General features: G+C 40.2%; 1 protein-coding gene across 1 annotated transcript in view; it reads right to left on the reverse strand.

Moving 5' to 3' along the window:
• Nucleotides 1-12,763, reverse strand: part of SLC15A1 (solute carrier family 15 member 1) — a 130,137-nt gene that overhangs the window by 33,254 nt on the left and 84,120 nt on the right. The window contains exons 14-18 of the mRNA XM_068128623.2: nt 10,119-10,207; nt 7,369-7,450; nt 4,390-4,506; nt 2,334-2,489; nt 2,185-2,231 (exon numbers count right to left, since the gene is read on the reverse strand). Coding sequence (XP_067984724.2) covers nt 2,185-2,231; nt 2,334-2,489; nt 4,390-4,506; nt 7,369-7,450; nt 10,119-10,207 — 491 coding nt within the window. The remainder of the gene's footprint in view (nt 1-2,184; nt 2,232-2,333; nt 2,490-4,389; nt 4,507-7,368; nt 7,451-10,118; nt 10,208-12,763) is intronic.

The raw sequence follows: 12,763 nt of genomic DNA on the forward strand, positions 1-12,763 counted from the left end.
AACATCAAGGGTGGCTTGAACAGAGCTTTGCTCATATTTCTCTTGTCTACCGCTCCCCTTATTATATACTTTGTGTGTCTGGTTGATTTTTTTTCTGTGTGATAAATGTTAGCTCTTTCACGAGCCTCGATTCTGTATACAACCCAAAAAAAAAAAATTAAAAAATTAAAAAAAACAAACAAACAATTTTTTTTAAATATAATAGGCTTTACGGAGGTCGGTACGTAAGTACAGGCGTTCGTAAGTCGGGTGTTCGTAACCCGGGGACTGCCTGTATTTACTTATAGTCAGTATGAACTACAGACTTGGCATTTAATATGGAATATTTTTTTTGTGGGGGTGAACTTACTTTTCAAGATGACTTAGAACCAAAAGTTCATTGGAATTGTGTTGAAATCATTCTAGATTTTGTTAATGTGACCTTTAAAAGAAACAAAAAACACATTTGACATTTCGAAGCAAATAAATTGATCCTTGAAAGTGATGTAAACTGATATCGAACTCAATTCACGGACAGTACTGTGTTAAACTTCTGTACGTTTTCCAGAAGTATCTCTTTATTTTGCACATTAGCCAAAAAAATTTTCAACAAAAACAAAAGCTAAATTATGACTGGGATTACAGACAGTAAAATAACAGTTCAGTACTTCGCGTAACCCCCACGAGCATTCAGGAGAGCACGTACACGTCGAGGCATGCTGTTCACGAGATTTGCCAAGGTTTGGACAGGAATCGCTTGCCATGCAGTGACAATAGCCTGCTGCAATTCACGCACAGAGGCAGGCTGCTGGTCCAAGTTGTCGATTTGACACGTTAATTCTGCCCACAAGTTCTCTATCGGATACATATCCGGGGACATGGCAGGCCACTCCATATGCTCTACACCACGGTCAGCAAGAAAGTGTTGGATCATGCGAGCACGATGAGGCCGTGCATTGTCATCTTGGAAGACAAAGCTTCCTCGAAAGGCTGCACGAGCAAATGGAAGCAATGTTTCTTCCAGAATGACCCTGTACTTGAACTGGTTCAGGTTTCCATTCAGAACAACCAGGTCAGTTTTGCCCCCATGCATGAAAAGCAGCCCAAACGGTCACCACACAACCTCCAGCTTGGACTCTTGGCACTATACAATCTTCGTTGTGGGATTCATGCACTTGTCTGCGCACTCGGACGTGGCCATCTTGACGATAGACCAGAAATCTAGACTCGTCACTGAAGGTCACGTGATTCCAGTGTCCTGGCTGCCATTGACGGTGCTCTCTGGCCCACTGCAATCGGCGCTGGCTGTGTTGTCTGGTCAGGCGTGGCTTTCTCAGGGGACGCCTGGCACGATCGCCTGCTTAAACCAGTCGTTGGTTGACTAGCCTTCTGGATACACGCACATTTGTCAGTTGCTGCCACTCAGCCCTAAGCCGATTAGCTGACTTGGTACGGCCATTGCAGACTAACCGGTGCAGCTGGCGATCATCTCTCCTTGTGGTTCTGCGTGGACGTCCTGGCCTCGGTATTGGAGTAGGGACACCCCTCTGAGCATTTCGTTTCAGGATCTTTGACACCTGACCTTGAGTGATGCCATACTGCCGAGCAATAGCACGCTGTTTCATGCAAGAATTTCGTAAAGCCATCACTCCATGACAAACAGCATTGTCAAGTTGACGGACCATCTCCAGAGGAAGCGGCAATAACTTTTGTAGACGTGCAGCAGTTGTTTTCCACTAATACAGAACGCAACAACCCTTATATACCCGACTGTGAAACCAATCGTCAAATGTACCTGTCCTTACATTTTGTCACGCCACCTGTGATATAATCCTGTTATTGACTTCTTGCTGCGAAAGACAATCAGTGACATGGTTCTTTCAACAAAGACATCACCGAAGGGTAAAAAAAACTCACCAGATTGATATACTGAGTTCAGAAATTAAACCCAAGTCAAGTTAAAAAAATATTCCATATTAAATGCCAAGTCTGTACATATTACTTGTCGGTGTCTGGAATATAGGCCATCACATAGCTTGTGGATAAAGTTGGCAGAATATTTTCCTCTTCCTTCCGGTTTGTGCAATATGTAGATCCAGTGCAATTTTAGTTGTGCAAATATTGCATTCGAAATTGTTTTGTGAGCCTTAAATGTGATGGACAGACAATGACGCCCATAGATGTGTGATCTTAAACCCTTCTTACCTGACGAGATCTTCCCCCATATCTGGCTTTTTATTGACGTCCTGTATCTGAAAGAGAGCAGGAAGGAATTCTAGTTACCTTGTGCATCAATTTGTCAGTAACTTTAACTACATGTAATAAGATCAATATGTGAGGAACTAATAACAAACCAGATTGCATGGGATGTCGTCCGTATCCCGGATGAGGAGTGTGTAAGGCATCCCTCCTTTCAGATCAATGTCACATGACCGCTCATTGGTAGCAAATTGCATAGTGACATGTTTTGGTGCATTTTTCATTGCCATAATGCAGGGTAAAGAATTAATCTGTAGAACACATGATCACAAAGTAGGATTTTTTATGGTATTGCTTTTCACAGGTTCTTAAAGAAAGATTCTTTCTTAAAATAAGCCCATGTAGAAGCAATCATCCATATTCTGGATGAAGAGTGTGTAAGTCGTCCCTCTCCCGCGGTATGGAGACAGCTGATCCCACACATCCAGGATGGTGTATCCCCGCCTTTGCGAAGTCAGGGCCACAACAGGGTTAGAGAGAGGGAGAGAGAGAGGGAGAGAGAGAGGGAGAGAGAGAGGGAGAGAGAGAGGGAGAGAGGGGGAGAGAGGGAGAGGGAGAGAGAGAGAGAGAGGGAGAGAGAGAGAGGGAGAGAGAGAGGGAGAGAGAGAGAGAGAGAGAGAGAGAGAGAGAGAGAGAGAGAGAGAGAGAGAGAGAGACAGAGGCACAGAGAGACAGAGACAGAGAGAGATATATATATAGAGAGAGAGAGACAGAGAGAGAGAGAGATATAGAGAGATATAGAGAGATATAGATAGAGATAGAGATAGAGATAGAAAGAAAGAAAAAGAGAGAAAAAGAGAGAAAAAGAGAGAAAGAGACAAGAGGGAAAGGGCTGGTCCATAGGGACCAATCGGCACTCTGACCGTGACTGCGCTGCTCTGACGAATGAGGGCAGCAGCAAAGAATGGGGAAGATTTGGCCCCCGGCTTGCATTGGGGAGTACAACCACCCCAAAGAGGCGTCCCCTGTTGTCGCTTGTATTTAGTTACAGAGCTCGGTGAATTTGGGACTTAGGCAATAGTCATGGACAGAGTAGCTATGACCATGTTTGTCGGACATCACTGGTGTACAAAGAGGTTTCCACTCTTGAGGCACATTATAGTAAATGAGGGAACTCACTCGAATGTGGCAGTCACCAGTAATAGATAAAATGTGCTCTTTTAATTAGTTTGGCGACTGGCCAACATAGCCACTGCATCCAAAGGCTGGATTAGCAAGTGTACATGTATGGTGATGTTTGATACGTAGATATGATGAAATGACAGCAATAACATCATCAACTAGAACAGCACTCTGTGGAGAGCATACCTCCGCCAGTCTGAACAGTTTACATTTTGTATCCCACTGATGGGTCGGATCTGGATCTGGACCTGAACCAAAAGCTAATTGGTTTGTTCTTGTCACCTACCCAACTCATTCACCAAGTTTTGTCATAAATCATCCACAACTTTTTGAAATATCATGCCATATATCCTTCTTGCCCCTATCACTCAATGGTGAAGAATCACTGAAAAAAATTAAAACATCTCGTATCTGGATCCAGATTCGGATCTTTACCAAACTCGAATCGATTTGTCCTCGTCACACCCCAAGTGTTGTCCAAATATTTGTCCACCAAGTTTTGTCATAAATCATCCACAACTTTTTGAAATATCATGCCATATATCGTTCTTGGCCCTATCACTCAATGGTGAAGAATCACTGAAAAAAATTAAAACATCTCGTATCTGGATCCAGATTCGGATCTTTACCAAACTCGAATCGATTTGTCCTTGTCACACCCCAAGTGTTGTCCAAATTTTGTCCACCAAGTTTTGTCCAAATCCGTCCATAACTTTTTTGAGATATCCTGTTCACAGACAGCGGTGAAAACATTACCTCCGTCCACCTTCGGTGGCAGAGGTAATTACATCACTTGAGAGTGTGAACTCAATTGCACAGCACCAATAGGACTCGTGTTTGAGTTTAAACAACCATTTTGATCAGTGTAGATGCGAGGTTGTAAAGCTGTTAGTTGAGATAAAGTCCAGATAGAGCTGGACACAAGAGGTGAAGACAAACATGGTGAAAATGAAAATACCAAATAAAAGTTGGGAATCAAAAGTAAAACAGTAAATTCGAACAGTGAAGTTGTGTTCAGCAGTTTGGTACCATTTGTGCGTCCACTTCACGAGAACAATCACCAAGAGTGACGTTAGCCGTTGTGTTGCCAAAGTTAATGAACCGCAGTTGCACCTGTGACCCCGTTGGAAATTTGGTTTCAGAACTCTGTGGGAATGAGTTGGAAAGAATGAAAAGGAGATGCGTTACATTTGGTTTGAGGAGGTGTAATTGAACTTGTACTTGAAACATTCAGTATAAATTATCGAGAAGCATAAGATTTTCAAGGATATAAAACCTTTATGCAGACACCATGTGGTACTTATGCATGCTGTTATTTTATTATTTTATAAAATTATTGCTCACAACAACTTTACTGTTGACTTTTTAATTAATAACAAGTACAAAAAGTTTTAATTAAAACAAAAGCCGCGTCGATGTTACACAATGCCTAGATGCAGCTGTGCCTATAACGTCGATGTTATAGGCACAGGACATTCCTATTGATTCGATTACTTGATGTTATTTTTGTGCAAAGTGAAAATATATCTCGGCAATTTCCCGTTTGTGGCGACGAATTTTTAATATATCTCGGCATTTTCCCGTCTGTTATTTCAGGCGGTGTATGACTGACCATGCCACGATTTAAAAAACTAGGGCATGCCCGTACTATATATATATCTAAAATTATATCCCCCCCCCTCTATTTACATGAAATGGTTTGGTCCATTCGCAAAGCCAAAGCGAACGGCTTGCGAGTACGGTGACAATCCCCCCCCTCTATGTACATGAAATGGTTTGGTCCATTCGCAAAGCCAAAGCGAACGGCTTGCGAGTACGGTGACAATCCCCCCCCCTCTATTTACATGAAATGGTTTGGTCCAAAGCGAACGGCTTGCGAGTACGGTGACAATCCCCCCCCTCTATTTACATGAAATGGTTTGGTCCAAAGCGAACGGCTTGCGAGTACGGTGACAATCCCCCCCCTCTATTTACATGAAATGGTTTGGTCCAAAGCGAACGGCTTGCGGAGTTTGGTAAAGAAATCGCCATAGCTCGGTAACTACTTCTCCGATTAATATGAAACCTTGAAAAGGCACATCCTCGGGTCCCCAGCAATATACCTGGCAAGTTTACACACAGACAAACACACACACACACAGAGATTACTGGAATTATAGATAGATATATATCTCGGCAATTTCCCGTGTGTGGCGACACGTGAACGAAGCTATGCTCCTCTCTCCACATTATTGTGACGACGTATAAATTTAATATTTCATCGTGACGATTGTCATCAAATGGACGAATTTTTAATATATCTCGGCATTTTCCCGTCTGTTATTTCAGGCGGTGTATGACTGACCATGCCGCGATTTAAAAAAAATATATCTCGGCAATTTCCCATATGTGGCGACACGTGAACGAAGCTATCTCCTCTCTCCACATTATTGTGACGACGTATAAATTCAATATTTCATCGTGACGATTATCATCAAATGGACGAATTTATAATATATCTCGGCATTTTCCCATCTGTTATTTCAGGCGGTGTATGACTGACCATGCCGCGATTTAAAAACAAGTACAAAAAGTTTTAATTAAAACAAAAACAGGGGCGATGTTACACAATGCCAAGATGCAGCTGTGCCTATAACGTCGATGTTATAGGCACAGGACATTCCTATTGATTCGATTACTTGATGTTATTTTTGTGCAAAGTGAAAATATATCTCGGCAATTTCCCGTGTGTGGCGACGAATTTTAAATATATCTTGGCATTTTCCCGTCTGTTATTTCAGGCGGTGTATGACTGACCATGCCGCGATTAAAAAAATATATATCTCGGCAATTTCCCGTGTGTGGCGACACGTGAACGAAGCTACGCTCCTCTCTCCACATTATTGTGACGACGTATAAATTAAATATTTCATCGTGACGATTGTCATCAAATGGACGAATTTTTTATATATTTCGGCATTTTCCCGTCTGTTATTTCGGGCGGTGTACGACTGACCATGCCGCGATTTAAACAAAATATATATATCTCGGCATTTTCCCATCTGTTATTTCGGGCGGTGTATGACTGACCATGCCGCGATTTAAACAAAATATATATATCTCGGCATTTTCCCGTCTGTTATTTCGGGTGGTGTATGACTGACCATGCCGCGATTTAAAAAAAAAAATCTCAATGGACTTGAAGTTACAGGCCTTTGAGAATTCATTTCGTTCTATAAAGGGCAACTTTCATCAGATTTTCTTCCCGTTTTTTTTTCAACCGAGTCTAAAACTATGTTAGCGACTGTGAAAAATGAAATGATATATCGAATTTGATTTGAAATAAAACTGTGTGAGAGAGGAAGACACCACGGGCCTACAAAACAGGCCTCAAAACTATGCGAGTTAATAAAATGGTGGATATTTGTTTATATGAAGCCTCTCCCACAATGGGTGGAGCTATGGTTCCCAGAATGGGTGGAGCTTTGAGGTTTTGTCTTCTCTGCAAGAACAAGAAGAACAAGAAGAAGAAGAACCACAACAACAACAGCAGAGGGCACTCTATGAGCAGCGTCTGCGACGCGGCTAAAAAGGTATGGTTCTTCTCTACATGAGTCATGGATCCAGGTACAAAGCAAGGCAATGACGTGAACAAATTGTGTAAAGTAAACGACAAAAAAAACTTTACCTTCCTTTACAAACTGAACAGTAAACTGAATGAAAATGAGTGTACAATATATCAAACCTGTTTAGGGTTGGGTTGCCATCTGAAGTCATGACTCATGATGTTGTGAACTTGGGTTTAAATGTCATATACACTATCTGGTGTATATGGTGTATATATATATATGGTATATCTGGTGTATATCTCATATTCCATGCATTGTCTACTAATGCCTTTGTAATTTGTCCTGCATGTGATTTATGTATAAGCTCCACCTTGAGCCTTAGACTACATCAATGTAAGGATGCTGGCTTGTCATGTATGATGTGCATATAAGTAGACATATATCAAATGACTCTACTTACAACCAATGCGACCTCCACGAGGGCAGCGGCCACAAAGGCTAAACTTGCCAGCAACATTCCCGCAGTCATCCGGCGCAGAGGGCTGGCAGGATGGAGGGAATGAATAATTGAGGTGAACATTACGATAAAACAATGATTAGGATTATGATTATAATTCAATTTATCAGCTTCGTTGAGTGTGTTTCTTATATGGAATAAATAAGTCATGCATTGAAACGAATACATTTCCATTCACCTAAAAAGCATGTGGTCATCATATCATGTGTGGCATAGATGTGTTACAACTTCGTGTGTTTGTAATTACCTTGGATATATTTATAATCGTGAATTTGTGGTGGTGGTTTGTGTGCAGACTGTGGTTGTTTGGTCTGCATCGTTTTACGGGGGCCCGAGGTGCCGTTGATGCAGTGCCCCCCATTACCAGTGAGCTGGTACTCATTTTTGCCGACCTCGGAAGGATGACAGGCTGAGTCAACCCACCTGGTGTTAATTACAACGACATGAAGGGGCTCGAACTCAGGACCCTGAGATATCAAGCCGGCCACCTTAATCGTTTAGCCAACACCAGGCATATCGTGAATTTGATTTACTGGAAACACCCGCTCCCTATGGGAGTGTCAAGTGCATGTGCACACCATTTGACATACTTGAGGTCCATTTGTATTCAGTCCTCTTGCCTTAATTATATTATATTTCAGGGATTATTTTCACACTCGCTTAGTTGGGAGGGGGTTGGGAAGGGGGGGGGGGGGTCGTCGGGTGGGGAGAGGGGAAGCATGTTATTATCCTTTTATTATTACAGAATTACTGTCATTATTGTTGGGACTAGCAGAGTACCAGGGGTCGAATTTGCGCAACACTTACTGAAAAAAGTATAAGCTGTGTTTTGTAAAAAGACTACCGTAAAATTGGGGTGAATAGGGACACAAACTGAAAAAAAGTTCGGAAACCTTTTTCGCTGAAAATTGATAACCATACTGATTTGTTGATATTTGGGTTGAAAGTGTTCTCCTGTTTTTTTTAAAAGCAACTTTCGTCCCTATTAACCCCATATATGGGTTAAATAGGAATAAATAGGATTTTTATGGCTGTCCCTATTCACCCCGTTTTACGGGTGAATAGGGACAGTCACGAAGACAAAAAAATAATAATCAAGAAACAATCCTGAGTTTCTAACTTATTGCTAAATTGATAGCTCAGATGGATGCACATAATATGCTCCCATAATATAAACCATGGTGCCGATGAAAAAACAATATGGGATCAAAAGTTTCTCCAAATTCTCACTATTTCTTGATTATTATTTTTGGACAGAGAAGACAGAGAAGCTGGGATTCTTTTATATACATATTGTTTAATATTATTATTTTGTAATAATGTTAATATTATGATTGTGCTATATCCGAAGGTGGATGGAGGTTATGTTTTCACACCTGCCTGTCTGCTTGTTTATCTGTTTGTCTGTGAACAAGATATCTCAAAAAGTTGGCGACAGATTCAAACGACATTTGGCGGAGAGTTAGTGTATGTAGCAAGGACGAAATGATTCGATTTTGGTGAAGATCCGGATCCGGCTAGTAGAGTTTTTAAAGTGATTCTTCACCATTGGGAGATAGGGCCAAAAACGATACATAGCAGGATATCTCAAAAAGTTGTGGACGGATGATTTTGATTTAATGTGATTCTGTATTGTGATTTTCTGGTCTACTCTGGGATACAAAACTTAAACTCATCACCTGGCGGAGGTATGCTCTCTACTGGGTACCGTTCTAGTTGAGATGTCATTTTCCCGGGAAGGGGTGGGGAGTGGGTGCATGCAGGGGGTGGGGAGGTAATGTTATTATCCTTATTATTATTGCCAATTATTATTTTTGTTGATATCAGTATTATTATTTTGTAATAATGTTATCATTATTATTGTTGTTATTACTTTTCTTATGAGAAGCAGCCTTGAAAAAATGCCACAATAAGCTGATATCTATGCACATTAACATGGTTTTTGTCCAAAGTGAAAACCCCTTGGGGGAGAGGAGGAAATAGAGTTGCTACAACCTTGGTTTTATGACCCATAACCTGGCAAGTTTGGTCAAGATCGGATAGGTAACGACCGAATGCATCGCTCTCAGAAAGCCAGATCGCAGACACCAAATTGTGTATTTTAGTATGATTACTGGCACAGTATGAATATTATTCTAGTACAGAAGGAAAATCAACATAACTTTATGTTTGGGTTATACACTATAGTAAACATTGTTGGGAAAACAAACACAAAGATTTACTTTTCTATAAGCCTCGATCCTGTAAAGAAAAAATAAATAAATAAAAATGTCAAATTAGGTTGTTTTTGTCAGGGCATCTTTTATACTCTCAATAGATGCATTCAATGGATGTGATGACTTGGTATAATTATAAGGTAAAGTTTTAGGTTTTGACTGAAGTAAGAGAAGTGACCCAAAGGCCCCTCTTTTAACAGCTCTACCACCTGGGTGTCTCTGCTATCACCCAGATCAACTGGTATTGATCTCTTACCCCCAGAAAGCTGGTACTCATTTCGCCGACTTCAAAGGGATGACAGGTTGAGTTAACCCATCTGGTGTTATGGCTGGGGTTTGAACTCGGGTCCAAAATATCCTAGGCCCACGGCCTTGACCTTTAAGCCACCACCATATACACTATACAGTTATTATCTCAAAGGAAATTCATGAAAGGAAAGTCTTAAAATGAGTCAGAGGTAAAATGCAGGCACATACGTGAAATCAATTCCACACTTGGCAATGAGTGGGTAAACAATGGTGTCCATGATGGGAATAAAGATTACGATGAAGATTGGGTTCACGGTCTGTGAAACAACACATTTGTTAGTCTTTTTTCACCACAATGTTATTGCACATAGTTTGAGTGCTGCTTTGTATGACAGGATGGTGCACAGGTAGCACACTTAACTTTGAGCTGTCTACCCTGGATTTGATTGCTGATCTAACTATAAATAGGACTGGCGCCTCACAGACAGGGTATTCAATCACAAAGAATGTCATCCCTTAAAAATACTGGATGTCCTATCTGCTAGCATTAGTTGGTGGATATTAAAAGCCCACAGTGTCTTTCGATGAAAAAGAGGTGATGCGGGGGTGGGGGGGGGGGGGGGGGGAGGAGGGGTGGCTGCATCAGTGCCACAACCTCAAAAAAATGAGTAATGCATTCGATCGTGTCCGTCCGTGTCTGTGTGTGTGTGTGTGTGCGTTTGTGTTCGTGTGTTTGTGAAGAAGATATCTGGAAAAGTTCTGAATGGATTTGGATGAAAGTTGGTGGGATGATTGCCCTTGGGATAAGGAAGAATTGATTAGTTTTTGGTGAAGCTCAGGATATTATTCCGGATCCATGAATTTTTTGAAGGATTTTTTGCCATTGGAAGATAGGGCTCATTTTTTTTTACATTATCTTCTATATATTGTATATTTAACATTGTGATATGAAAATAGTTTTCATATTTGTTGTAAATGTAGTTTAAACTGGTGGTTATGCGTTAGAGCGGTGTATTTTGTTAGCAGCGTCGTCTTCAAGGTTCTTTTTTTCTTCTAATAAAGACATATTCTGTCATTTTAAAACCACCAAATGTTGTATTAGGTTTCCCCATTTCATAAAATGTATCGTTTGATACGTATAATGCTTTAAAACTGTTTTTTTTTTGTTTGTTTTTTTACCTCAGAAGAGATATCAACATTTACCTCAGCGAATGTCAATCGCGGTGTCAGTATTTGATGAACTTATAAAGACTTAGGTGAGTTATAAGTGTGACCGGCATGTGCACGGGATTCTTCCCAGAAGAATGAGTGGTCGCATTAGCTTGTACGACCTAAAATGAGCGAGTTGTGTTTTCACGTTTGGGCCAGTTTTACATGTTGTATCCCTAAGGAATGAAACGAACGTTTTCCTGGCTTACAATTTTATTTGAAGTCACACATGCCTCAAAATACACTCACTTATATAGAATTGAACGCTGAATCCGAAAATGTAAGTGAAATTGCCATGTTTTCTTCTTTTATATCTTCTATATATTCTAAATATATATATCTGTGCAGTGTCTGTCTTGTGTTGTCACTGAACTACTCCCTCAAACTTTTGTGAAATCGTACTATTCCAACTTGACCCACGGCGGGAGTATGCGCTCTACTGAGTGGCGTTCTAGTTGACTCAAGTAATCTAAAATAAAAATGGTAAAATTAAGTTGTAATTTACCCCTGATGTAATATGCTTTTGGATGAAGGAACTAACCTTTTTAAATTTCAAGTAAGACCGAATGCTTGTTTCCAACAATGACATCCAATTATTCTGAAATTTCATGTTTAGTAATCTAGCGATTCTCCAAAATTACCAATTCAACACACATCATGTTTGCTTTAATTACAGTTTTTAGATGCATGTGTAGATGCTAAATATTGCCAATCAAATCAAAGCGATCTTTGAACTCACTGCAACATTTAAAAAAAATAAAAAATAGAAACATCTGAAAATGCAAAGCCTGTCTGCACCCGTTTGTATTCAGATGTCTTCTTCTTCCATAAGCTAAACATGACGAAAACAGTTAAACAAAAATACAAAATGAAAATTGGTGATTTTATGCAACCTTGACCCTTGGCCTTTGTCCTTTTGATCTAAAAAAACCACAATCGACTTCCAGCTTTTGATTGGTGAACCAATTCATTGACCCAATATGCAAATTCTTAAAATTTCAGGTCATTCAGATGAAAATTGACAATTTTATGTGATGCTGACATTTGAACTTTTGACCTTTTGACTAAATTATTAATTTGCCTTATCCATATTCTCATATTAAAGCTTTGTTGAAAAATTGATGACCAAAAATGTTTGAAAAATTGATGACAAAAAAAAATTGATGACAAAAAATGCTCAAATGTTGTGTTTGTGTGCTTCCCCCTCTCTCCCCATCTTGTCTACCGCTCCTCTTATTATATTTTTTACGTCTGTTTGATTTTTCGTGTGATTAATGTTAGCTCTTTCACGAGCCTCGATCTTGTATTCAAAAAAACCCCAAAAAACTCAAATGGTAAATTGAAATTTTAGGTCGATCGGAAGAAAATTGACGATTTTATGTGATGCTGATCTTTGACCTTTTGACAAAATTATTAATTTACCTTCTCCATATTATCATAATAAAGCTTTGGTGAAAATTTGATGACAATAGTTCGTATGGTAAAAAAAAGTTACAGCTTGGAGACACACACACACACACACACACACACACACACACACACACACACACACACACACACACACACACACACACACACACACACACACACACACACACACACACACACAGAGACAGACAGACAGATGGACAGACACACAGAAGTGATTGCAAAACTCCTACTGC

Source organism: Myxine glutinosa, chromosome 9 (genome assembly GCF_964187855.1).
Source record: "Myxine glutinosa chromosome 9, kmMyxGlut1.1, whole genome shotgun sequence".
In the NCBI taxonomy this organism is placed as follows: domain Eukaryota; kingdom Metazoa; phylum Chordata; class Myxini; order Myxiniformes; family Myxinidae; genus Myxine; species Myxine glutinosa.